This window comes from Bos mutus, chromosome 1, assembly GCF_027580195.1.
Source record: "Bos mutus isolate GX-2022 chromosome 1, NWIPB_WYAK_1.1, whole genome shotgun sequence".
Lineage (NCBI taxonomy): Eukaryota > Metazoa > Chordata > Mammalia > Artiodactyla > Bovidae > Bos > Bos mutus.
In genome coordinates, this window is record NC_091617.1 from 44,181,271 (window position 1) to 44,208,849 (window position 27,579).

At 38.1% G+C, this 27,579-nt stretch overlaps 2 protein-coding genes across 35 annotated transcripts in view; one reads left to right on the top strand and one right to left on the bottom strand.

Annotated features, from left to right (window-relative positions):
- The window catches only part of TFG (trafficking from ER to golgi regulator), a 32,330-nt gene extending 27,372 nt beyond the window's left edge, over nt 1–4,958 (top strand). For 3 of the 5 annotated variants that reach the window (XM_070368703.1, XM_005890055.2, XM_070368698.1), the window contains 2 exons: nt 529–627; nt 4,150–4,958. In XM_070368703.1, coding sequence (XP_070224804.1) covers nt 529–627; nt 4,150–4,526 — 476 coding nt within the window. In that variant the 3' untranslated portion in view covers nt 4,527–4,958. The remainder of the gene's footprint in view (nt 1–528; nt 628–4,149) is intronic. The other 2 variants (XM_070368696.1, XM_070368700.1) reach the window with 1 other exon arrangement.
- A 309-nt stretch (nt 4,959–5,267) lies between these two features.
- Nucleotides 5,268–27,579, bottom strand: part of ABI3BP (ABI family member 3 binding protein) — a 301,574-nt gene continuing 279,262 nt past the window's right edge. For all 30 annotated transcript variants that reach the window (XM_070368631.1, XM_070368610.1, XM_070368602.1 and 27 more), the window contains 5 exons: nt 11,204–11,283; nt 10,451–10,480; nt 9,542–9,703; nt 8,149–8,271; nt 5,268–6,502 (listed from right to left, as the gene is read on the bottom strand). In XM_070368631.1, the coding sequence (XP_070224732.1) occupies nt 6,387–6,502; nt 8,149–8,271; nt 9,542–9,703; nt 10,451–10,480; nt 11,204–11,283 (511 nt within the window). In that variant the 3' untranslated portion in view covers nt 5,268–6,386. The remainder of the gene's footprint in view (nt 6,503–8,148; nt 8,272–9,541; nt 9,704–10,450; nt 10,481–11,203; nt 11,284–27,579) is intronic.

Sequence of the window (27,579 nt, forward strand, 5' to 3'; positions counted from 1 at the left end):
TTTTAAAGATTTAAATACTAGCTAGGTTTTTAAAAAATTTAAGTGCTAGTTAGATATTACAGCAAGTTTTATTGCTGCTCTAGGCATTAGATCTAGGCATTGGAACAACTGTAAGTGGTGTAGAGAGGTTTAAGATGTGAACCAGTAAGTACTTACATGTTTGGAAATCACAGCAGCTATTCATGGTATTTGTCCCTTTTTTCACATTTTTCTTTATTGATTTTTACTGAACATTAGTAGTACATATCTTTTGGCAGTTGAGTTTGAAAACCTTTGTTTTTTGGAGTTCTGAAGTAACCACTCATTATTTGATGTCAGAGTTCTCCACAGTTAATCCACAGCAGAGTTGCCACACTTGTCAAATTGTTCTTTGTTCTCTTCTTCATAGATATTTAAAGAGGAACAAACACAATGTGTGTCTTAGTTCTCTGAGTGTATATGTGTGTGAATGGGGAGAGAATTAAAGGTGCCTTAAAGATGTTTCTCTTCTGCTGAGTTAAACCTGCCTCTGCCCTGTCTCATCCCCAGGTCAGATGTACCAGCAGTACTCGCAGCAGCCCGGCTATGGCACTCAGCAGCCACAGGCGCCCCCCCAGGCGCCGCAGCAGTACGGTATTCAGTATTCAGGTGAGCAGGTGCCCAGAGAGAGCTGTGTCTATATTCATGAAACCTTAAAATTCCTTCCTCCTGGGTCCTTGATTTGTTATAGTAAGTATTAAGTATTTATTTTGGGGGGGGGGGCGGAATAACATTTGTATCATTTATTTATAAATACTTTACATAGAAATTTTACTGTAAATCACCATTTCAGTTCCAGTGGGCAGGTAAAACACAGTCATAGTAGATGATTCAGTAATAACCTGTAGTATAAAGAAGTTTTTAATATCTCCTACTCATGTGATCAACTTACCTGCTTGGTGATGTAGAGCAAAATGCACAATTTTTTTTCCTCTTTTTTATGTAGCACATTATCCCAGTGTACTCTAGTACCTGGAAAAACTTTTTAACAGTTCCCTCATATGTAAAAAGAGGTGATCTTATTAAATAAGAACCAAATTAAGCTACATAGGTTTTTAAATCTCCCAGAAGTATGTAGGAATACTAAAAACAGTCCATAAAAGTAGAGTTGTGTGAAATGTAATTCAGACAACTAAGAACATAAAAATCTCTCAGTATAGCTTTGAATATCATAATTCAAATAATTATAATTTGGGTAATTTTTACCTTTGTTATATGAGAATTTATGTTCAACTCTTATAGTCAAATATTTTAAGTATCAGAATTTCAACTAATTTAAAAAAATTACAAAAAAATTACAAAAATGAGCTGTGAACACACAATAAATACATGGGGGGAAGTTAGCCTCATTATCAGTCCCTATTTCAGGTACAGAAAGGTTAAGCAACTTACCTTGGGTCAGTACATCACAGCTAGTAGGAACCATCATTGGAAGCCAGGCATAACTCTAGAGCATTATTTTAAAAGGAGTTTTTGTACACATTCTCATTTAATATAAATGTTAACCTAGGTATCATTGAAAAGTCTGAGATTGAAGCTCCACATAGTAGACTGTTGCCAGTGAGCCAAAGGAACTCCCACTCAAAGAAGTCTAAAATCATGTTCCTCAATAGAAAATGACAGGGGACAACTATTCTTAAAGCAAGTACATTGCTCTGTTATTTTTTATTTTTCTAATCTACTTGAAACTCATTGTGAAAACACCACCCCTTCATTTAAAAGTTTCAGAGACCATGTGGTCCCCAAAGCCTAGAATGTTTATTATCTGGTCCTTTATAGAAAAACATTTGCTGACTCCCTGAATTAGACCATAAAATTCTACCATTGTAGTTTGACATATTTTAACACAAAGATTTGGATTGGATTTGCTGTAGAGTGACTTAACCTGTAGCTGCTAGTTTTTATATAAACTAGGTGGAATGAATTTAAACTTGGACTATAATATTGGGGGAAGGTTATTTTCAGAATGCAGTCTTTTAGAGAAAATCTGTTACCAATTATATATTGGCAATTTGTAGAAATAATAAGTTTTTTTCACTGTTGTCTAATCCAGGCAATTTCCATCTTCACCATGCTTCAGAATCACCTGGAGAGGTGTTTCTTAAAACTTACAGGTGCCTGAGCTCTACTCCTAGAGATCTTGTTTTATTTGGTTGAGGGTGGGGTACAGGCATTGATATCTTAAACGGTTTGCAGGTCATTCTAAAGTGTAGTGAGAATTGGGAACCACTGATCTTGTCTTACCCACTCATTTTATAAATGAGGCAACTAGGGTCCAAAGAGTTGTGATGCATCAAAGGACAAGCAGCTATTTAGTGGGGGACTAGACCAGAACCTGGTACACTTGACTTTGCAGTTAATGACTTACTTCCCTACATCATTCTCACTCTCTCAGCACCAACCAGAGCTTGGCAGACTTTTCTGTTATAAAAAACGAAATAGTAAATATTTTAGGCTTTATGGATCACGTGACTTTTTGTCCTTAATTTTACTTTATTCAGACAACCACACAATCTCCATTTCTTGCCATTTATGGTGATTTTCACCAAAGTTATTTTGTTTTTCAAGGGAGGGGATAGTGATGGAAGGAAGGATTTTTATATATACAGAGGTATTTTATATTATGGTCAAAGACAGTAGATTGCTAATGAAACACCAACTTAGGCTCTTAGGCAGTATCCTCTCTCTTGAAAAATAAAGATTTAGTTGTCCCCAGAGTCTGTTGAAAAGCCAGTTTAGATATCAATTGGCAGGATGAAAACACAGCTTTTTTTTTTTTTGCTCACAGTCTTAAATTGAATAGACATTTTCAGTATAAAACCTCCTGTTTCTCCAAAAACTTACAGTAAAACATTTTTATGTTTTTATGTAGAGGATAGAAGAAATTGTATGACATAATGTTTTTTCATGAATTTAGTTTGATTTAGGTGCTGCCATGAGTAAAATGCATTAGGTATTTGAGTTACTTGTTAAAAATTAAGCTTGCTCATAGTGATTAGTTAGGATCTTCACTGAGTAAAGTTTAGTTCTTTTCAAAGTATTATTTTTGTATTTCTGATCCTGCTAGTCCTATTAACTTGAAATTGGGAGATATGGAAACAGTCACCTAAATACTCTGCTTGGAGACTGTTAGTGCTTGTGGTAACATTGGACCATCTTTGGCACTCTGCTGGTTTGGCAGTTTTCCTCTGACCTTTTCCAGTTTTATTCATGGACTATGTCAAAAGCTTTCTTTCATGAGTAAATTTTGAACCCAGGTTCAAGGTGAGTTCAGAATATACTCAGTTCATTCAATCCTTTTTATTTTTTTTTAATGCAGGGTTGTACATATTTTAATAATTTTCTTATGTATCTGGTATTTAATGCTGACAGGATTCCAGTCAATGGAGAGGTTTCATTGCAAGTAGCTGCAGGTGTGTTTCATGGTAGAGATAAAAGTTTTTAGTGAAGCAGACCTTTTCTTTTAAAAAGCTTTACATCCTAGTACCTAATGAATATAGATGTTCATTTTTGTGGGGCAGTATGATGTGCTTTCTGTTGTTACTGCTATTGTAAAGGCAAACCATGATACCAAATCTAAAAGATTTTAAGGATTGTGAAAATGGCACTTAATGTTTATTCTTAAATGTTTTATTAATTTTTATAGGATGAATAAGCCTAAAAAGCATCTCACTAACATAGTAAGTTGTATTTGTAGCAGCATTGTTTCATTTAAAAACATTCATTCTCTACAGTGTGTTTTTATTTGGTACTGTTATTAAACAGGCCCCTCAAAACCAGGTTAATGACTAGCTTTTGCATTAATTCTGACATTTGTCATTTGAGCATATACTCTATACTGGGAGTTATGCTAGAACAGGCGTTTACTCTCAGGAGTTGAAGTAGAAGAAATATATATATATAGTGGTTTTCATTTTAGAGGGTTTACAAAATTGTCTAGAAAATGCTTCTTTGTTACTATATGGTATTGAAATATAAAATCCACTACTCTACTTGGTGCTTAAATACTTAGGATTAAGTTTGTTAAATTTCTCATTTATTATTATTTTTTTTGTCCATAACAGTAAGACTAATTCTCTGGAAAATGTTCACCAAAAGAAAAAGTAAGAGGTATATGTTTTGCCTTTTCAGCAGGCTATAGTCAGCAGACTGGACCCCAACAACCTCAGCAGTTCCCAGGATATGGCCAGCAACCAACTTCCCAGGCACCGGCACCTGCCTTTTCTGGTCAGCAACTGCCTGCTCAACCTCCACAGCAGTATCAGGCGAGCAGTTACCCTCAACAAACTTACACTACCCAAACTTCTCAGCCCACTAATTACACTGTGGCCCCTGCCTCACAACCGGGAATGGCTCCAAGCCAACCCGGGGCCTACCAGCCAAGACCAGGTTTCACCCCACCTCCTGGAAGTACCATGACCCCTCTTGCAAGTGGGTCTAACCCATATGCACGTAGCCGTCCTCCCTTTGGTCAGGGCTATACCCAACCTGGACCAGGTTATCGATAAAGAGGCTCAGTTACACTGATGAATGTAGCTGCTAGCTGTTTGCCTCCCAAAAGACTCCAATACTACTATTTTAATTTGTATTGAAGTTCAGGAATTTAAAAAGCAGAGCATTTTTTTATGATACCATTATTGCTGTTAATTGAAAGTATAATTTACTGGAAGAAAAAAGACCAAAATGGAAGTTTTTTTCCCCCCCTGCTTAGAAGTATAGCAGCTTCCTACTTATTTTGGAACACTACTCTTACATGTGTGCAAAGTGATTGATTTTCTAGCTTGCCTTGTCCAGAGGATATTAAAATGCTAGGTTGAAGTTCAGCCCTCTTACTTGGCTTTTTATTATTAACACGATGTACTAAAGTAGATCCCTTTGAGAAGACTAGCTATTATGTATAAAATGTAACATTGATAGGTTAATAAAGATGATTGAATCCATTAGTGGTCTTGTAACTTAATTTAGTCTTTGGTATTCTATATATGCGTATATATGAGAAAAATCCTTAATGATGTTTTTGGTCTTGAAATACATTTTATTTTAGGCCTTTCTATTCAAAGAAGCACAGTGCTGTTGTATTCTGTCCTGATTTTGGTTTTAAATGACAAAACTTTAAAATAGATCAAGACTAGCATTATATATAAACACAGTAGATACAATATTAAAAGATGAAAGGGAGCTTGGTAGATTCTAAACAACCTGTGAGTTTCCTTATAGAAATCAACCATTTAGAAATGAAGAACTCAGTCTTAAAAAAAACTACATCTCTTTATTGCAGAGTTTATACTGTTTGAAAAATATAAAATGAAGTATTGATAAAACTGAAGCATGTTCAAAGGTAAGCACAGAAAGGTCCTTTAAGAATGAGGGCACCAATGCAGCATTCCTGTCTTCCTCCCCAATGAAGGAGAATAATACTGTTTTAAATAAAAATAAGTCAGATTTTCATTACAGGTTGTTAGAATTAAGAAAACAGCCTCTGATACATTCATTCCCTAGAGATCTTCTGTGTAAAAATAGAGTAAATATCATAAAATGGTAGGCTTCTCATCATGGATTATCCTTTTATGCTTAGACTTTGCTACAGTCTTTGGATACAGCTTGATTAGAATTAAAAACAGTATGAACACAACTGCTTAAAGGGATAGTTTGACAAAGAACATTCAGACATTGTAGCATACTTATGGGTAGAGAAAGCACAAAATCCGTAGTTTTGAAATAATATATCAAATTTTCAATTCCATTTTCAACTGAAATTTACTGATTCAAACAACCTTTGCAATAATTTGTAGATAATTAATGAAATGTATACTTGCATGAATGGCTATTTAAATGCTTCAAAAGTTACTCAACTGTTACTAAAAAGTTGAAGTTTAAATAAACATGTGAATATTAGGACCTTTTCTCCCCAGATATAATATGTTGATGATAATTTGATCTAATAAGTTAAGCCAAGTAGAGATTTATGGAATTAACAGTAGGAAGAGTACACAATAAATGTAAATATTTTTTTAAAGTATATTAGTTTTTTGATGTTAATTTTGTTATAAAAGTATCTCAGAACATCATTACAACAGTGTGATAAATAATATACAAATGATCTCTTAAAATACCATGAATAGGGAGCCAGCTTCCCCAAAAATGTTATTCTGTTAATATCAATATCTTGCTTTCTTAAAATGACTTTGTAAAACCTGATAAATATTCTTAGCAATCTTTCTAATAAACATCTAATATTGCTATTAGATTTTAAAATTTTATACATAGTAAACAAAAGAGCTTTAAATGCATGTGGCAAATACCATACTGTTTCCAATTATTTTTTGAAACGATGAAACAGAAGGCACTTTTGAATGTGACTGCAGCATCTACCATTTTCCAGGAATTGTGGTCCCACATTCATACCACTGGACATAATTGATTTGAGTGTGACCACCGATTTCTCCAAATTGGACTGGTTCCTGACGAACTGCTCTGAAATAGCCTAAGAGGGAAATAATTAAAATTAATAGCTGCTGTGTTATATGTTTTGTCCTCATAGATTGAAGGGTGCCTTTGAATGCTTGAAGGTTAGTCTAGGTGAAGCAGAGTGTTTTAGACAGTGGATAGCAACAGAGGCCCCAGTGTCTTTCCTGAGGTGGTAATGGTGGGCTAAACATACAGATGCCTAGGATGGGTTGGTACTATTGATACTTGAGAGAAAGCTGAAATGAAAAGGGACAGGAGTTGGAAGGGTTTTATGTTTGAGTGTCATCGACCAAGTTCAGTATACACTGTTCTACGTGAAAGTGTACTTTCTGCACATTATAGCCTAGAGGTAGTCTGAAGAAGTGACCTGGGTAGAGAGGTGTGTTGTGCTAAAATGTTAGGAAACGAAAGGGTAGGTCTAAGATTGCTAAATGTCTAGAATTAAAATTTGGTGAAATCATCCTTCAAGGACCCTACACTAAATGATTTAAAATTTTGCTGAGAATGTAAAATGTTATGGAAATAGACAGAACTTATCTTTTCTATCTAGTTCCTGTGCGGCTATAGTTTCAATTTTCTGTTAATGAGTTCACAGATCTTTTTCAGTCATCTTTTACTATGGTTGCTATTTTTAATGCCAGTGACCAAAATATGTAGCTAAAAAGACCAATCAAATGATTTTAAGTATTTAACAAGTCTCTCTTGGTAGCTCCTGAGTAATAATGGATATATAATTTACCCTCTCCTACCCTACCTGGACAGGGATTGATTTTCAGTCTTTTTAGTCCTCATGACACAGCTTGGTGCTAAAGTGTCTTTAGAAAGTTGCAGTGATTAGTCACTTCTTAGCAGAATTCTTCTATTTTAATTGTGTAGTTATATAATTATTTATAAGGCAAAAAATATTTTTCCTTTTATGATAGTAGGAAAGTGAAAGTGTGAGTTGCTCTGTTGTGTCCGACTCTTCGCAACCCCATGGACTGTAGCCCTCCAGATTCCTCTGTCCGTGGGATTCTCCAGGCAAGAATACTGGAGTGTGTTGCCATGTCCTTCTCCATGATAGTAGTAAAGCTTTAATTTTTTTTAGGAAGGAATTAAAACCTGCCTGTGTGCTGAGTATGACAAATTATAAAGGTAGTACATGAATGATTTAAGTTTGGGAAAAGTTTCTTTCAATAGCTGCTTTTGCAGATTCAGGTTTTCTTACAGTAGAATGTATGTGTAAGCAACAGAGTCTTGAGGAATGGGGTGAAAGTTGAGAAACTTCTATTAAAGTCTTCATGTTAAGGTCTTATGTAGACAGTCTTTTTTTCTTTGGCAGGTAGAGTAGGAAGACTACAGAATGATTTTTAAAGTGATTGCTTTGTTCAGCCTGAGGGCTTCCCTGGTGGCTCAGACAGGAAAGAATTCACACTCCAATGCAGGAGACCTGGGTTTGATCCCTGGGTCCGGATGATACCCTGAAGGAGGAAATGACAACCCACTCTAGTATTCTTGCCTGGAGAATCCCATGGACAGAGGAGCTTGGTGGACTACAGTCCATGGGGTCACAAAGGTCAGACTTGACTGAGCAGCTGACACTTTAACTTTTTGCTCAGACTGAATGGTTTTTGGGTTCATTTGTAAAAGCCTCTTGCTTTTGAGCAAGCTCAGAAAACCTACCTTCTTTGGTGGGCAACTGGTCAGAAGAGAGTTGCTGTCCTGTGCGTCCATCTAAAAATGAGTCCACAAACTGGCAGTGATCTTCCCCGTGGCCTCTCTGATCGCCTATGTTATAAAATTTTCCTGGAAATTAAAAGGATCATGAGGTATTTCTTTGATTTGGGACAACTCTGAAATAAATTGTTTCCAATAATCTGTCTTCCATGTTCTTGTACTTCCCCACCTGTTCATTCTAGTTCAAGTCACAGTGTTCTTTAAGGGAACAATAGAATCTCCCAGCTGCATCCTTGCTTTTACTCTTGGCTTTCCCTATTCTTCCTCTCCTCCTCCTCTCACAGATTAGTCATCTTTTAAACATGCAACTCAGATAATAATTGCCTCGATCAATCTCTCCAGCAGTCTTCTGTTACACTCAGAATAAAACCCAGTCCCTACCCAATTTCCAAGCTCCACGTGATTACGCACGCCTGCCTGATCTTCCTGATCTTACTCAGCCTCAGCCATGCTGGTAAACTGGAGAGGGGTTTCTGCTACAGGTCTTCATGTTACCTTCCCTCTACTTCTGCTGCTTTATCCCTTGGTCTTTCTTGGTTCCTTCCCAGTTTTCTTCTCAGCTTACCTTTTCTTCTCAAAAGGTAAGTGTTACCTTTTGAGGAAAGCTTTTCCTAAACATTTTAACTAAAGGAGCTTTCATTCCATTCCACCATTTTCTTTCATCCCTTTTTTCCTTTGAAGTACTATGTGAAATTCTTATTTACATATTTGTTTTCTGTCTCTCCCCACTAGAAATGGTTGGGAATGCCAAGAAAATGACTTTGTAAAAGTCATGTGTTAATATGTAGCCAAGAGATTCACAGACTTATAAAAGGGGCAGGAACAGTCCTGCTTTGTCCCCAGCAACGTCAAAACAAAACATATATTATTTGTTAAATGATGGAACAAATGTCTACCTTTCTATGTTGGGGTTTAAAATTATTACTGTATGAATACAGAAGAGGAAAGAACCCATTTAGTCTGGAGCAAGGGGTTATAGCCCTTCTGGCTGATTGTCTTAACCTTGCTCTTGTCTCTGACAGACTTAAAATATTAAATAGGTCATACTCCTTCCATGATTATTGTTAGATACACTCGTTTTACTACCAGTAAGCTTTTCATTCTGGATTGGCTGTAACATATTTGAGCTTGGATATGACTAGTTTCTCTACATTCAACTTTGCCATGATGGCACTGTTTCGAATTGCATTTTCATTATTTACCTTCTTACAGCATTTCTCAGATCCTAAGATTCCAATAACACCTTACTCAAAAAGAAAACCCGTATTTCTGTCGTGTCTGGCAGAATCCATAGAAAAGTCTAGGTCACAGAATGCTACAGAGCATTTCCTGATCTTACCTGTGAGGGAGTCACTCAGGTAAATCTTGTATCTGAGAGAGTTGCACAGCTGCACCCCTACAAACTTCTTATACCATGTCCTTTTGACATACTGTTTGCCCTTACATTCTGAGTAAGAGTCTGAGTTAAAGGGTCTTTCAGTCCATATGGCATCTCTTCCCGCTGCATAAAGAAAGCACATGGTTTGGGTTTAGTATCTAACTTTGGGTCCTGAAGAGCTATCTTAAAAGCTTTTTAAAAAAGCAGTTTGCAAAGTTCATTGTCAACCTGCTGATACCTGGTTTTCTCCAGTGCTAAATATTGGAGTGAAAAAATACAGGTGTTTAAACACGTAAGCCCCCCATTAATTTTCTGTTAATAGTGAGGTGAATCTTGGAGCAGTACGTGTCAAACTTGATTAGTTTCTGCAGTGCTCAACATAGCATCACGTTAGGAACAAAATTAGGTTTCTTTTTCTGAGATAAACTGTTTCAGTGTAAACAGTTGCTTTAATGTGACTTGTTATTAAAAATGGAGATGAGTTTGACAGAAAACAAAATTCTGTAAAGCAATTATCCTTCAATAAAAAAATAAAAGAATGGATAACCCTAACCCTACACAGTGGAATATAACACAGCAGTGAAAATAAATAAAGTCACAAACAAAAGTGGAATTGAGGGTGCTATATCTTAAACAGAAGATTTGAGCCAGTCTGTTATATGAATGAAAAGCAGGTTTCAGAATACTCAACTTGTTCCCAAAACATCATAGGCTGTCAGTATTACTGAACATTTTAGGTAAGCATTCACAGGTAATTGAAGAAGACTAAATGGACTAAAGTGAAATCATGACTAAAATTCTACCATGCCCATTTAGCTGAATCACTGTAGAAAAGCATGCAGTTGTGTTCTCATTGAGGTAGGTACTTACCAGAAACTGGCTCACTCACTCTTGGGTCAGCTGAGGAGAAATAGCAAACAGAGTCAGAGTTTATTAGGTAAGTCCCAGTATTCCAGTGATGTGGCAAAGAAGATGGGTGCTTAACAGATGTTATGGAGTCTTGGACAACATACACTCCTACTGAAGTCCAAACTTGAAAATTGTGAGTTTTGTTTTGGGGATGGTTCTGTGTTGGAGAAGCTCAGCTATGTCTTTTATATGTGGTTTAAGTAGTTAGGAGTCTTTTTTGCTGTACTAGATTTTACTTCCACTTTCAAATCTTCCTCTTTTTAGCTTCATAAAAAATCTATTGACAAAATCACCAGGATGCCATGAACTGCAGTTGTGGAGATGTATCTTAAGGAACTGGAACTTAGGCCAGATCAGAATATTTCACAGCTGTTCATCATAAAAAGCTATCACATGAATTCCCGTTCTGGATACAACTGGCTCACTAAGTCTGACATTCTGATTCTAGGCATGGAGAGGAGCATTCATTCACTATTGAGTATAGACCTCATACTTCCTCTCTTTTACACTGATAAGCCTAGCATTTTTCTGACATGAAAATAAACGAGGAAAAACCCTGGTGTTGCTTCTTTAAAAGGTACCTTCATTGGTTTTTCAAATAGATGGGTTTTTGAAATCAAGAAATGCTTTACCTCGTTTAGCTGGTTTCAGACAAGCTGTGCAAACACTGTGACCCTTTATATCTTTGTTGGGAATTCCGGCTGATGCAATTACCTGATTCAGTACTGAATGCCACTGTGTTGCTGGGTGGCCCTTCACCAAGTGGGTTTATGGGTTTCACCTGGAATTCATAGCTGAAGGGGGAGAAAAAGAGAACAACATTCTTCAGAAGTAGGAAACAACATCTGGTCATACTTAATGTTCCTCCCAATTCTGTTTTGAAATCATCATGATGTTGAATGGACTTATGTTCTAGAAGCAGCTTCAGGAAACTGTTCAAACAGCTTGTCTGTTTTCTAAAAGAAAGGGGTTAATAAAAAAAAAAAAAAACAACTTCTCTTTTAAAATCTCCAAATTAACAGAATAAAAATAGCTGAGGAGGTTGTTAATAGACATGCAGGAAAGCAGTATTCGGTGGACCCAGGCTAATTACAGTAATTAGGAGTCTCAGTTTTCTTCAAAGGATTAACTACTTCCTGGGAGCAAAGAATTGCAAAACTCCCAACTTGGGTTGTTGCCTTAGACTTCGTGTTCCTTACCGTGGGGTTTGAACTATGTATGTGAGAATCACATGATAGAGTTGTAGTGGAGAAAGTTTAAAATGCAGATTTTTTTGCTCTATGGAAGCTACTGAATCCATTTGTGAGGGCTTCCAGAAAGGTATTTATAGTAAGTTTCTGAGGTGAATCCTGTGGCCACTGACACATGAGAACTAGATAAACTATGGGAACTGATGCATATGAGTTGCTGATTATATCACCTGGAACTCGCATCTTATGTGGATCATACGAAGTCACGATATATCCTGAGTAATGGCATGGTAATGTCACCTCAGGATAAGCATGGGCATAAAGACACCCCCCTCTCCCTCTATAAACCAGATTCATATGGACCAGGTCCTTAACCTTTTATGTTAAAAAAACAAAGGACAAAACAAGCTCATATCCCTAATAGTTAAAAGTTTGTTTGATTTCTGTCCTTAAGAATTATTCACTAAATTGCTAGGCAATATTTGACAAATTTCACCCATAGAACACTCAAGCAGAGCAAATCCTTTTAAATTCAAACAGTAAAGCTATTTGCTGTTTGCCTGAAACTAAGAGTTTCTTTTAGTTGCAGACTTGGTAGGAAAGTAGTTTCAAATGTAAAACCAGCTTGAGTCAGCTGAGAATTGTGAGTTTCAAAATTTTGAAAGACTTGGGGAGATAATTCCCCTTTTTGAAAAGTTTATAATTGACTAAGTGCAGAACACACACACAAATTTATTAAAAAAGTGAAAAACAGAAGGATGACAGCTCTCAGTTTGGTACAGAGGATAACCAAGTGAGCAAAAACAGGAAAACTTTCTGGGGCTCAAAAGATTTTTGGCTACTGAGGCATTGCATTAAAACACTGCTGCAATCTACAAGGAAGACAGATTCTAGTATTACAATGTCAACCACTTTTTGAGTGCTTCCTATGTACTCAAAAAGTACACTACATATAAAAAGTAATACAATACACACAAACCCCAAGAAATAAGTATTAATCCTATTTATCAGTTGAGAACAATCAGGCTCTTAACTATTGTACTCATTGCTTTTGCTTTTCTAAACTTCCAAACTTTGTGATATAGGGATTAAAACATGCAGTTTTTATAGTGAGAGACTGCACATGAAAGAATTTTTGTAAACTAATCAGCTGGTAGAAGGTGTCGTTATCCTTTGCATAAGAGACTGCTGATATAAAGCCACCCATCTCATTTAAATAAATTGCACATACATCAGGTGCTTTGGCATAGAATATTTCCACAGATTAAATTCTAGCTCAGAGGCCTCATGAACTTATAAGAAAGAAAGAAAAAATCATCCCACTATGGTGAACTGAAAATGGAAAAAAGAAATCACAGGCATCTAGACTTTGATTCAAGTGGGCAATGCATTCCACATTCTAGGCCACTGCCAAAAATCTCTGCTTTGGCCAAGTCTGATGAAATTATTTCCGTGTCTTTTTTATTTCAGTTATTTACTCTTCAGCTATATTTGTAGTATGGCCACAAATACTGATAAGCTACTTTTGGGGGTTTTTTTTGGCCACCATTTTATGATACTTGACAAGTTTTGAAGAAATTATTTTAAACTAAGTTTAATTAATAGCATGGGAACTAAAAGGCAGATATTTTTGGCTGCCTTTATATTAAACAATATAAAAATGGTATATTTTAAAAGGCAAAATTTTCCCCAAGAAGCACATTTTGTCATGAGATTTATGACACTGTAGGTATAAGAGTAATGTCTTACATAGAGAATAGACTTATGGACATGGGGAGACGGTGAGATGTATGGAAAGAGTAACGTGGAAACTTAAAATATGTAAAATAGATAGCCAAGGGGAATTCGCTGTATGGCTCAGGAAACTCAAAAAGGGGCTGTGTATCAATCTAGAGGGGTGGGATGGGGCTGGAGATGGGAGGGAGATTCAAAAGGGAGAGGGTATATGTATACCTGTGGCTGATTCATGTTGAGGTTTGTCAGAAAATTCTATAAAGCAATTATCCTTCAATAAAAAAAATTTTTTTAAGTAATGTCTTAGAGAAAATATTGATTGCACATAGGAAATAAGCATAGCATTTTAGCTATGCAAAAATGCTTGCAGAAGAAAATTATTTGAAATAAAAAGTACAGAATAAAATTTCAAATAGAATATTTGGAAGATAAGAAACACAAATATTAGGGGAAAAAGATGAAAAATGTGAGAAAATACAGGAACGAGCAGATTATTTCAGGGAATACAAAACTAGTAGATTCTAGAAGAGAGAGGAGGGGAAAAGGAAGGTAGGAAATTACCCTAGAAGTTTTTAAGTAATTTCCCATAACTGAAAGACATGGGTTTCTAGGTTTAAAAGGCCTAATACTTGCCAAGCAATAAGAAAAAAAAGACTAATGCATAGAAATTGCAAAATCTTGGAGTACTAGGATAAAGAGTAGATCTTAAATGTTTCTGAAAAGAAAACTGGTCACATTCAAAGAATCCAGAATCAGAATGACGTGTGACAGCAACTCCAGAAGTTAGAAAACAATGGAACAATACTTTGAAGGGTTCATGTTATCCTACAATCTATGTTTAGTTAAACAGTATCAGAGTAGAGTAAACCACGGATATTTTCAGACACATAAGGACCCCAAAATAACTTCTATAACCTCTCTTGAAGGTGTGTTTCTCAAGAAATGCCAGAAAGCAAGGGAGTAAACAAGGAAGACATGGATATAGGAATTATCCTTAATGTAGGAGAGAGACAAAAGATGATCGTGAGGGGTCCCAGGAGATGTTGCTATGAACAAACACATGTAACAGGTGACTCGAATGTTTGGCCATTTGGAGAAATATTCTAGACATACGGATTTAATTAACAGAAGAAACACCTAAAATAATTGAAAACGAGAGAGGATGTACTAAGATGTAATAGGAGGCCCCGAGCCCTCCTCCTCCCACAGACACATTGAATGTACATCTGCACATAGAGCAGTTCCCTCTGAAAGAGATCCAGAAAGTAGCTGAGCAACTCCTCTACATTGGGGAAATGAGAGAATACCCGTATCAAGATGGGCAGCAAGGGCTGGGACACACTTGCCATAAAGCCCACCCCTGACACAGCACCATATAATCAAGAGGAAACCCCCAACTTCTTCCTGAGGAGCAAAGGGTTTATAACCCACATCTAACATCCCAACTTTTAAGACTCTCACCTGAGGGATGGGTCCCCTAAGCACCTGGCTCTGAAAGCCAGCAGGGCTTGTGTTTATGAAAACCATAAGGATATAGCAAATAAGCTGTTCTTACAAGTGCATGAGCAGTCACGATGGCTATGCCCTTACTGGATAGCAAAAGGGCAAAATCACCTATTTTTTCTGCCAGTGTTAAAAGACAATGCCTGAGGGCCAGGATTTTTTTTTTTTTTTTTTTTCCAGGGCCAGGATTTTAATTTAGCAAGTATCTGGGGCCTGTGATCCTCCCTGGAGACCAGGGAAGCCATTGGAAAGTTGCTGGTATCTCCCTGGAAGGAGGTTGTAACATGTTTGTGCCCTAAGTTTATAGCTTCCATCCAAAGGGATGAATCCTTGGATCACCTGACTGATAGCCAATGGGGCCTTGCATTCATGAGTCCCACAGGACTGTGGCAAAGAAGCAATTTTTAACTAGCTAGTCCCCTAGGGCTCAGCACAGAGGGAGCAGACAAAAATGCCCATCTTCCTATTTTTCCCTGAAAGGAGTTTAACTGCATAGTTTAAAAGCTGACACCTGAGGGTGAGGCTTCTAGTTTTAGCACATATTTAGAGACTAGCTGTGATCTTCTCCAGAGACAGGGAAGTTGGCAGACACCTTCTCTGCCTTCTCCCTCCAGCCTGCTCCAACAATAAAAATAAATCACTAATATGTCCCTGGAAGGGACTTGTACAAATGGCTGAGTCTCAGCTTTCACAACTACTGCCCAAGGGATAGGTCTCCATATTGCCTGCTCTGAGAGGCAATTTGTGTTCACAAATACACAGGGCTAGTGGAGAAGGCAATGCCACCCCACTCCAGCACTCTTGCCTGAAAAATCCCATGGATGGGGGAGCCTGGTGGGCTGCAGTCCATGGGGTCGCTAGGAGTCGGATACGACTGAAGGACTTCACTTTCACTTTTCACTTTCATGCATTGGAGAAGGAAATGGCAACCCACTCCAGTGTTCTTGCCTGGAGAATCCCAGGGACGGGGGAGCCTGGTGGGCTGCTGTCTATGGGGTCTCACAGAGTCAGACACGACTGAAGCGACTTAGCAGCAGCAGCAGCAAACAAAGAACCAGTTTTTAATGCACACAGAGCATACTTCCCTACCTCACCCCACTCCCCGCCCCAACTATATCCTGGGTTCAGCAGGCAAACAGCCATCTCCTAGTGTTTCCCTAGAAGGGGCTTAACTACTTGATCTCCCAACTGCTACCTAGTGTTCAGCTTGTAATCAGTCTGCATCTAGATGGTGACTGTGATTCTCCCCTTTGGGACACTAATGAGTTTTGGCACACCCCCAAATACTATGAGTCACTAAAGCTAAAGAAAGTTGCTTGGACAATCTCAGAGGTTTGAGAAGCAAGTAGGAGCTCAGGTTCAGTTCAGTCACTCGTGTCCGACTCTTTGCAACCCCATGAACCGCAGCACACCAGGCCTCCCTGTCCATTACCAATTCCCGGAGTCCATTACTAGGGAAGAGAATAAGGAGAAAACTCTCTCCTTTTTTGTTCCTTAACAAGGATGACCCTCAGAAATTAGTTTTGGGTAACATTAGATGAAGGGGCTTCCCCTGTGACTCAGCTGGTAAAGAATCTGCCTGCCAATGCAGGAGACACAAGAGATGTGAGTTCGATCCCTGGGTCAGGAAGATCCCCTGAAGGAGTGCATAACTATCCATTCCAGTATTCTTAACTGGAGAATTCCATAAACAGAGGAGCCTGGAAGGCTACAGTTCATGGGGTTGCAAAGAGTCGGACATTACTGAGCACCTAACACTTTCACTTTTCAACATTATATAAAATATTGAAAAAATAAAAGGCATGTTATACCTCAAGTAAAATAATTGGCTTAGTTAACCATCAGCAACCCCATGAACTACAGCACGCCAGGCCTCCCTCTCCATCACCAACTCCCGGAGTCCACCCAAACCCATGTCCATCGAGTCAGTGATGCTGTCCAACCATCTCATCCTCTGTTGTCCCCTTTTCTTCCTGCCCCCAATCCCTCCCGGCATCAGAGTCTTTTTCAATGAGTCAACTCTTCGCATGAGGTGGCCAAAGTACTGGAGTTTCAGCTTCAGCATCATTTCTTCCAAAGAAATCCCAGGGCTGATCTCCTTCAGAATGGACTGGTTGGATCTCCTTGCAGTCCAAGGGACTCTCAAGAGTCTTCTCCAACACCACAGTTCAAAAGCATCAGTTCTTCGGCACTCAGCCTTCTTCACAGTCCAACTCTCACATCTCTACATGACCACAGGAAAAACCACAGCCTTGACTAGACGAACCTTTGTTGGCAGAGTAATGTCTCTACTTTTGAATATGCTATCTATGTTGGTCATAACTTTCCTTCCAAGGAGCAAGCGTCTTTTAATTTCATGGCTGAAGTCACCATCTGCAGTGATTTTGGAGCCCCAAAAAATAAAGTCTGACACTGTTTCCACTGTTTCCCCATCCACTTCCCATGAAGTGATGGGACCAGATGCCATGATCTTTGTTTTCTGAATGTTGAGCTTTAAGCCAACTTTTTCACTCTCCACTTTCACATTCATCAAGAGGCTTTTTAGTTCCTCTTCACTTTCTGCCATAAGGGTGGTGTCATCTGCATATCTGAGGTTATTGATATTTCTCCCGGCAATCTTGATTCCAGCTTGTGCTTCTTCCAGCCCAGCGTTTCTCATGATGTATTCTGCAAAGAAGTTAAATAAGTAGGGTGACAATATACAGCCTTGACGTACTCCTTTTCCTATTTGGAACCAGTCTGTTGTTCCATATCCAGTTCTAACTGTTGCTTCCTGACCTGCATACAAATTTCTCAAGAGGCAGATCAGGTGGTCTGGTATTCCCATCTCTTTCAGAATTTTCCACAGTTTATTGTGATCCACACAGTCAAAGGCTTTGGCATAGTCAATAAAGCAGAAATAGATGTTTTTCTGGAACTCTCCTGCTTTTTCCATGATCCAGCGGATGTTGGCAATTTGATCTCTGGTTCCTCTGCCTTTTCTAAAACCAGCTTGAACATCAGGAAGTTCACGGTTCACATACTGCTGAAGCCTGGCTTGGAGAATTTTGAGCATTACTTTACTAGCGTGTGAGACGAGTGCAATTGTGCGGTAGTTTGAGCATTCTTTGGCATTGCCTTTCTTTCTGGCTTGGAATGAAAACTGACTTTTCCAGTCCTGTGGCCACTGCTGAGTTTTCCAAATTTGCTCTCATATTGAGTGTAGCACTTTCATAGCATCATCTTTCATGATTTGAAAGAGCTCAACTGGAATTCCATCACCTCCACTAGCTTTGTTCATAGTGATGCTTTCTAAGGCCCACTTGACTTCACATTCCAGGATGTCTGGCTCTAGGTCAGTGATCACACCATCATGATTATCTGGGTCGTGAAGATCTTTTTTGTACAGTTCTTCTGTGTATTCTTGCCACCTCTTCTTGATATCTTCTGCTTCTGTTAGGTCCATACCATTTCTGTCCTTTATCGAGCCCATCTTTGCACGAAATATTCCCTTGGTATCTCTAATTTTCTTGAAGAGATCTCTAGTCTCTCCCATTTATGGCTGCACTTTGCTGGAGCAGTTGTTAAGAGATACCCCATGCCCAAAGTAAGAGAAACCCAAGTAAGTGTTTGCAGCCGGTTGGTGTTGCAAGAGGGCATCAGAGGGCAGACACACTGAAACCATACTCAAAGAAAACTAGTCAATCTAATCACACTAGGACCACAGCCTTGTCTAACTCAATGAAACTAAGCCATGCCCGTGGGGCAACCCAAGACGGGCGGGTCATGGTGGAGAGATCTGACAGAATGTGGTCCACTGGAGAAGGGAATGGCAAACAACTTTAGTATTCTTGCCTTGAGAACCCCATGAACAGTATGAAAAAGCAAAATGGTAGGATACTGAAAGAGGAACTCCCCAGGTCAGTAGGTGCCCAATATGCTACTGGAGATCAGTGGAGAAATAACTCCAGAAAGAATGAAGGGATGGAGTCAAAGCAAAAATAATACCCAGCTGTGGATGTGACTGGTGATAGAAGCAAGGTCTGATGCTATAAAGAGCAATATTGCATAGGAACCTGGAATGTCAGGTCCATGAATCAAGGCAAACTGGAAGTGGTCAAACAAGAGATGGCAAGAGAGAATGTCGACGTTCTAGGAATCAGCAAACTCAAATGGACTAGAATGGGTGAATTTAACTCAGATGACCATTATATCTACTACTGCAGGCAGGAATCCCTCAGAAGAAATGGAGTAGCCATCATGGTCAACAAAAGAGTCCGAAATGCAGTACTTGGATGCAATCTCAAAAACGACAGAATGATCTCTGTTCGTTTCCAAGGCAAACCATTCAATATCACAGTAATCCAAGTCTATGCCCCAACCAGTAACACTGAAGAAGCTGAAGTTGAACAGTTCTATGAAGACCTATAAGACCTTTTAGAACTAACACCCAAAAAAGATGTCCTTTTCATTATAGAGGACTGGAATGCAAAAGAAGGAAGTCAAGAAACACCTGGAGTAAGAGGCAAATTTGGCCTTGGAATACAGAATGAAGCAGGGCAAAGACTAATAGAGTTTTGCCAAGAAAATGCACTGGTCATAACAAACACCCTCTTCCAACAACACAAGAGAAGACTCTATACATGGACATCACCAGATGGTCAACACCGAAATCAGATTGATTATATTCTTTGTAGCCAAAGATGGAGAAGCTCTATACAATCAGCAAAAACAAGACCAGGAGCTGACTGTGGCTCAGATCATGAACTCCTTATTGCCAAATTCAGACTTAAATTGAAGAAAGTAGGGAAAACCACTATACCATTCAGGTATGACCTAAATCAAATCCCTTATGATTATACAGTGGAAGTGAGAAATAGATTTAAGGGCCTAGATCTGATAGATGGAGTGCCTGTTGAACTATGGACTGAGGTTCGTGACATTGTACAGGAGACAGGGATCAAGGCCATCCCCATGGAAAAGAAATGCAAAAAAGCAAAATAGCTGTCTGGGGAGGCCTTACAAATAACTGTGAAAAGAAGAGAAGCAAAAAGCAAAGGAGAAAAGGAAAGATATAAGCATCTGAATGCAGAGTTCCAAAGAATAGCAAAAAGAGATAAGAAAGCCTTCTTCAGCAATCAATGCAAAGAAATAGAGGAAAACTTTCCTAACCAGGGTAAAGAAACATTCAGACCCAGGAAAGCTAGAGAGTTCCAATGGAATCCAAAGAGCTCCATATCAACATTAATAGACCTGCATTAATGATGATTAAATTTTCAAAAGTTAAAAATAAGGAAAGAATCTTAACAGCAGCAGGGGAAAAGCAACTTGTTATGTACAATGGAGTTCCCATAACAATATCAGCAGATTTTTCAGCAAAAACTTTCAGGCCAGAAGGGAGCAGCATGATACAGTCAAAACTGCTGAATTAAAAAAAAAAATCAGCGAAGTTGGTCTTCAGAATTAAAGAGAAAATAGAGTTTCCCAGACAAATAAAGGCCAAAACAGTTCATCACCACTACATCAGCCTTACAACAATGTTAAAGAGAGTTCTTCAAATAGAAATGGAAGGATGCTAATTAGTAACAGGGAAACATAAAAGTATAAAACTCAATGGTAAAAGTAAATATGCAATTACATTTAGAGTACTCTAATGTTAAAACTGTGGAGAGTAAATCACTTATAACTCTAATGTGAGAGTTAAAAAACAAACAAAAATACTACAATAACTATAATTGCAATAATTAACTAATGGATATACAGTGTAAAAATGTAAATTATGACATAAAAACAAAACGTGGAGGGAAGAGTATAAAAAACAGAGCTAGTGTGTGTTTGAAGTTGTCATTAACTTAAATAGACTTTATGTAAAATAGACTTATGATATTTCATGTAAATCTGGCAACTACATAAGTAATAAGTAATGGTAACTACAAAGTAATAACCAGTAATACATATACACACAAAAAGAACAGAATCACAGCATAGCACTACAGAAAGTCATCAGATCACAAAGGAAGAGAAGGAGAGATGAAGAAAGGAAAAAAAGAATTACAAAACAAAATAGTAATTGTACGTCCATATCTAACAATAATTACTGTAAATGTAAATGGACCAAACTCTTTAATACTTCAAGATAGGTCACATGTTAGGATGCAAGACAAGTATTAATAAATTTAAGAAAATTAGTATCATATACAGTATATTTTCTAACCAGAATGGTAAGAAAATAGAATTCAATTTAAAAGAAGGAGTTGGAAAATTCACAGATATATGGAGATTAAATAACAAACATATGAATGAAAAACCAATGAGTCAAAAAAAAAAAAATCGAGAGCAATCAAAATATATCTTGAGCCAAAGGAAAATGGAAAGACAACATAACAAAATTTATGCAATACCTCAAAAGCAATTCTATGAGAGAAATTTATAGTAAATAAATTTAACAAATACCTATATTAAGAAAAAAAAGATATCAAATAAACAACCTAACTTTACACCTCAAGGAACAAGAAAAAGAACAAGCTAAGCCCAAAGTTAGTAGAAGGAAGGAGATAACAAAGAGCAGAGCAGAAGTAAAAGAAATAGGGACCAGAAAAACAATATAAAAGATCAGTAAACTAAGAGCTGGCTTTTCAAAAAGATACACAAAACTGACAAACCTTTAGCTAGAGTAACGGAAAAAAGGGAGAGCTCAAGTAAAATCAGGAAATCAGAAATAAAAGAGGAGATGTTAAAACTGCTGCTGCTGCTGCTAAGTCGCTTCAATCGTGTCTGACTCTGTGCAACCCCGTAGACGGCGGCCCACCAGGCTCCTCCGTCCATGGGATTTTCCCGGCAAGAGTACTGGAGTGGGTTGGCATTGCCTTCTCCGGACATTAAAACTGGTGCTACAGAAATACAAGGGATTTGGGGAGATCAGTGGACAATTATGAACAGTTATACGCCAACAAATTGAATAGAGGAAATATATAAATTCTTAGAAACATAAAACCTATCAAGACTAAAGTATGAAAGAACAGATCATTTGAGTAGACTAATTACTAGGAAGGAGATTGAGTCAGTAACCAAAAACTTCCCAAGAAACAAGAGCCCAGGACCAGATGTTTTTACTTGTGGATTCAATAATTAACACCAGTCTTTCTCAAACTTTTCCAATAAATTGAAGGGGAGAGGGAAACTCCCAAATTCATTTTATGAGGTCAGCATTACCCTGCCAGACAAGGACACTACAAGAAAAGAAAATTATAATCCAATATTCTTGATGAAATATAGATGCAAAAATCCTCAACAAAATATTAGCAAACCCAAGTTCATCAATACATTAGAATGATCATAAACATGATCTAGTGGGATTCATTCCAAGAATGCAAAGATGGTTCAACATTCACAAATCAATGTGATATACCATATTAACAAAAAGAGGGATAAAAAAACTATATGATTTATATGACCTAAATAGATGCAGAAAAAGCATTTGAAAAAATTCAACATTCTTTCTTGATAAAAACTCTCAACAAACTTGGTATACAGGGAACATGCCTCAAGATAATAAAGGCTTGTATGATAAGCCCACAGCTAACATCATACTTAATGATGAAATGCTGAAAGCTTTTCCTATCTCAGAAACAAGACAAGAATCCCTATTCTCACCACTTTTATTCAACATAGCACTGAAAGTCCTGGCTAGAGCAATCAGTCAAGAGAAGGAAATAAAAAACACCCAAACTGGAAAGGAAGAAGTAAATTTTTTTCCATTTGCAGATGATGACATGATATTATATGTAGAAAACCCTAAACACTCAACCAAAAAGCTGCTAGAACTAATACATTTGGTAAAGTTTAGGATCCTGTATTAATATATAGAAATCTGTTGGATTGTCTGTATACCAAAATTTATCAGAGAGAGAAATTAAGGAAACAATTTACAAACAATTTAGCCTCAAAAATAATAAAATATTTAGGAATAATTTAAGGAGATAAAAGATCTGTACACTGAAAACTTAAAGACACTGATGAAAGATATCAAAGAAGATACCAATAAAATGAAAGATATTCCACAATCCCTTATTTTATATCATACATAAAAGTCAGCTCAAAATGGTTTAAAGACTTGAACACAAAACCTGAAATCATAAAACTCCTCAAAACTATTCAAATCCCTAAAGGAGGATGGCATCAAGGTTTTGCATTCATTACGTAAGAGAATCTGAAAGACCCAGCAGTGGCCACAGGACTGGAAAAGTTTAATTCTCATCCCAGTTCCCAAGAAGGGTAGTACCAAAGAATGTGCTAACCATCGGACAGTTGCATTCATCTCCCATGCTGGTAAGGCCATGCTTAAAATCTTGCATGCTAGGCTTCAGCATTATGCAAACCAAAAACTTCCAGATGTCCAAGCTGGTTATAGAAAAAGAAGAGGAACTAAAGATCAAATTGCCAACATTTGCTGGATTATAGAGAAGGCAAGGACATTTCAGAAAAAAACATCTATCTCTGTTTCTTCAACTAGGCTAAAGCTTTGACCGTGTGGATTGTGACAAACTGTGGAAAGCTCTTAGCGAGATGGGAGTACCAGACCATCTTACGTCTCTCCTGAGAAACCTGTTTGCAGGCCAAGAAGCAACAGTTAGAACCCTGTATGGAACGACTGATTGGTTCAAGATCGACAAAGGAGTATGACACAGCTGTCTGCTGTCACCCTTTTTGTTTAACCTATATGCTGAGCACATCGTGAGAAATGCCAGGCTGGATGAGTTACAAGTTGTACAAGTTGGAATCAAGATAGGCGGGAGAAACAACAACCTCAGGTATGCAGATGATACCATTCTAATGGCAGAAAGTGAAGAAGAACTAAAGCGCCTCAATGAGGGTGAAGGAGGAGGGTAAAAGAGTTGACTCAAGACTAAATATTAAAAATCTAAGATCATGGCATCTGGCCCCATTACTGCATGGCAAATAGAAGGGGAAAAGGTGGAAGCAGTGACAGATTTCCTCTTCTTGGGCTCAAAAATGACTGCAGATGGTGACTGCAGCCATGAAATCAGAAGACAATTGCTTCTTGGCAGGAAAGTGATGACAAACCTAGACAGTGTTGAAAAGCAGAGACATTACTCTGCCGACAAAGGTCCATATAGTCAAGGCTATGGTCTTCCCAGTGGTCACTTACGGTTGTGAGAGCTGGACCATAACGAAGGCAGAACACCAAAGAATTGATGCCTTCAAACTGTGGTGCTGGAGAAGACTCCCGAAAGACCCTTGGACATCAAGGAGATCAAACCAGCCAATCTTAAGGGAGATCAATCCTGAATATTCACTGGAAGGACTGATGCTGAAGCTGAAGCTCTAGTATTTTAGTCATCTGATGTGTACCCACGACTCATTGGAAAAGTCCCTGATGCTGGGAAAGATTGAAGGCAGAAGGATAAGAGGGCATCAGAGGATGAGATGGCTGGATGGCATCACCAATGCAATGGACATGAACTTGGGCAAACTTTGGGAGATGGTGAGGGACAGGGAGGCCTGGCGTTCTGCAGTCCATGGGTTGCAAACAGTCAGTCAACTAGGTGATTGAGAGCAACAACAAGCTCCTTTATATTAGTCTTGGTAATAATTTTTGGATCTGACACCAAAATCAAAAGCAACAAAAGAAAAAATAAACAAGTGAGACTACATCAAACTGAAAATCTGTACAGCAAAGGAACCATCAACAAATGAAAAGGCAACCTATGGAATGGAAGAAAATACATGCAAATCATACATCTGATAAGTGGTTAATATCCAAAATACATAAGAAACTCACACAACTCAACAGCAAAAAAGTCAATGACCCAAGGGAAAAATGTGCAAAGGACCTGAAAAGACCCCTTTCAAAAGAAGAGATACACATAGCCAATAGGCACATGAAAGAATGCTAAAGACATCACTAATCATCAGAGAAATGCACATCAAAACCCCAGTGAGATGTTACCTCACACCTGTTAGGATGTCTATTATCTAAAAGACAAGAGATAGCAAAACCTGGTGAGGATATGGAGTAAAGGGTATCCTTGTGCACTACTGGTGGGAATGAAAAGTGGTACAGAAATGAAAAATAGAAGTACCATATGATTGATTCTATTCTTTGCAGCCAAAGATGGAGAAGTTCCATATGGTCAGCAAAAACAAGATCGGAACTGACTGTGGCTCAGATCACGAACTCCTTATTGCAAAATTCAGACTTAAATTGAAGAAAGTAGGGAAAACTGCTAGACCATTCAGGTATGACATAAATCACTTACAATTATACAATGGAAGTGAGAAATAGATTCAAGGGATTAGATCTGATAGACAGAGTGCCTGGAGAACTATGGAGAGAGGTTCGTGACATTGTACAGGAGGCAGTGATCAGGACCATCCCCAAGAAAAAGAAGTTAAAAAAGACAAAATGTTTGTCTGAAGAGGCCTTACCAATAGCTGTGAAGAGAAGCAGAAGGCAAAGGAGAAAAGGAAAGATATACCCATTTGAATGCAGAGTTCCAAAGAATAGCAAAGAGAGATAAGAAAGCCTTCCTCAGTGATCAGTGCAAAGAAATAGAGGAAAACAATAGAATGGAAAAGACTAGAGATCTCTTCAAGAAAATCAGAGATACCAAGGGAACATTTTGTGCAAAGATGGGCTCAGTAAAGGACAGAAATGGTATGGACCTAACAGAAGCAGAAGATATCAAGAAGAGGTGGCAAGAATACACAGAAGAAGTATACAAAAAAAGATCTTCATGACTCAGATAACCACTCACCTAGAGCCAGACATCCTGGAATATGAAGTCAAGTGGGCCTTAGGAAGCATCGCTACGAACAAAACTAGTGGAGATGATAGAATTTCAGTTGAGCTTTTTCAAATCCTAAAAATGATGGTGTTAAAAGTGCTGCACTCAATATGCCAGCAAATTTGGAAGACTCAGCAGTGGCCACAGACTGGAAAAGGTGAGTTTTCATTCCAGTCCCAAAGAAAGGCAATGCCAAAGAATGTTCAAACTACCACACAATTGCACTCATCTCACATGATAGCAAAGTAACGCTCAAAATTTTCTGTGCCAGGCTTCAACAGTACGTGAACCGAGAACTTCCAGATGTTCAAGCTGGATTTAGAAAAGGCAGAGGAACCAGAGATCAAATTGCCAACATCCGTTGGATCATTGAAAAAGTAAAAGAGTTCCAGAAAAACATCTACTTCTGCTTTATTGATTATGCAAAAGCCTTTGACTCTGTAGATCACAACAAACTGTAGAAAATTCTTCAAGCGATGAGAATACCAGACCACCTTACCTGCCTCCTGAGAAATCTGTATGCAGGTCAAGAAGCAACAGTTAGAACTGGACATGGAACAACAGACTGGTTCCAAATTGGGAAAGGAGTATGTCAAGGCTGTATATTGTCACCTTGCTTATTTAACTTATATACAGAGTACATCATGAAAAATGCTGGGCTGGATGAAGCATAAGCTGGAATCAAGATTGTTGGGAGAAATATCAATAACCTCACATTCACAGATGATACCACCCTTATAGTAGAAAGCAAAGAAATACTAAAGAGCCTCTTGATGAAAGTGAAAGAGGAGAGTGAAAAAGTTGGCTTAAAACTCAACATTCAAAAAATGAAAATGATGGCATCCAGTCCCATCACTTCATGGCAAACAGATGGGGAAACAATGGAAACAGTGACAGACTTTTTTTTTTTTTGGACTTCAAAATCACTGCAGATAGTGACTGCAGCCATGCAATTAAAAGATGCTTGCTCCTTGAAAGAAAAACTCTAACCAACCTAGACAGCATATTAAAAAGCAGAAGCATTACTTTGCCAACAAAGGTCCATCCAGTCAAAGCTATGGTTTTTCCAGTAGTCATGTATGGACATGAGAGTTGGACTATAAAGAAAGCTTAGTGCTGAAGAATTGATGCTTTTGAAGTGTGGTGTTGGAGAAGATTCTTGAGTCCCTTGGACTACAAGGAATCCAACCAGTCCATCCTAAAGGAAATCAGTTCTGAATATTCATTGGAAGAACTGATGCTGAAGCTGAAACTCCAATACTTTGGCCACCTGATGTGAAGAACTGACTGATTGGAAATGACCCTATTGCTGGGAAAGATTGAAGGCAGGAGGAGAAGGGGACGACAGAGGATGAGATGGTTGTATGGCATCACTGACATGATGAACATGAGTTTGAGTAGGCTCCGGGAGTTGGTGATAGACAGGGAAGCCTGGTGTGCTGCAGTCCATGGGGTCACAAAGAGCTGGACACGACTGAGAGACTGAACTAAACTGAACTGAATGATCCAGTAGTCTCACCACTGAGTGTATATCCCAGGAAATGAAATCATTATCTTAAAAATATATCTGTACTCCCATGTTAACAGTAGCATTATTCATTCTAGTCAAGGTGCAGAAATAAGTGTCCATTGATAGAAGAATGGATAAAGAAATTGTGAGATACACACAGCTAACCCTTGAACAGTGTGGGGGATTACAGGTGCCAAGCCCCCAGTCAGGTAAAAATCTGAGTTATTAGTATCTCTGCCTCAAAAATGAAGGGATTGATAAATGATTCACCCAAGGGCAGAAACTGAAACAGTTTGCATAGTATCAGGACTCAAACCCTGATTCTTTTGGTTCCACATACTGTGATCTCTAATCAAACAAACTTCG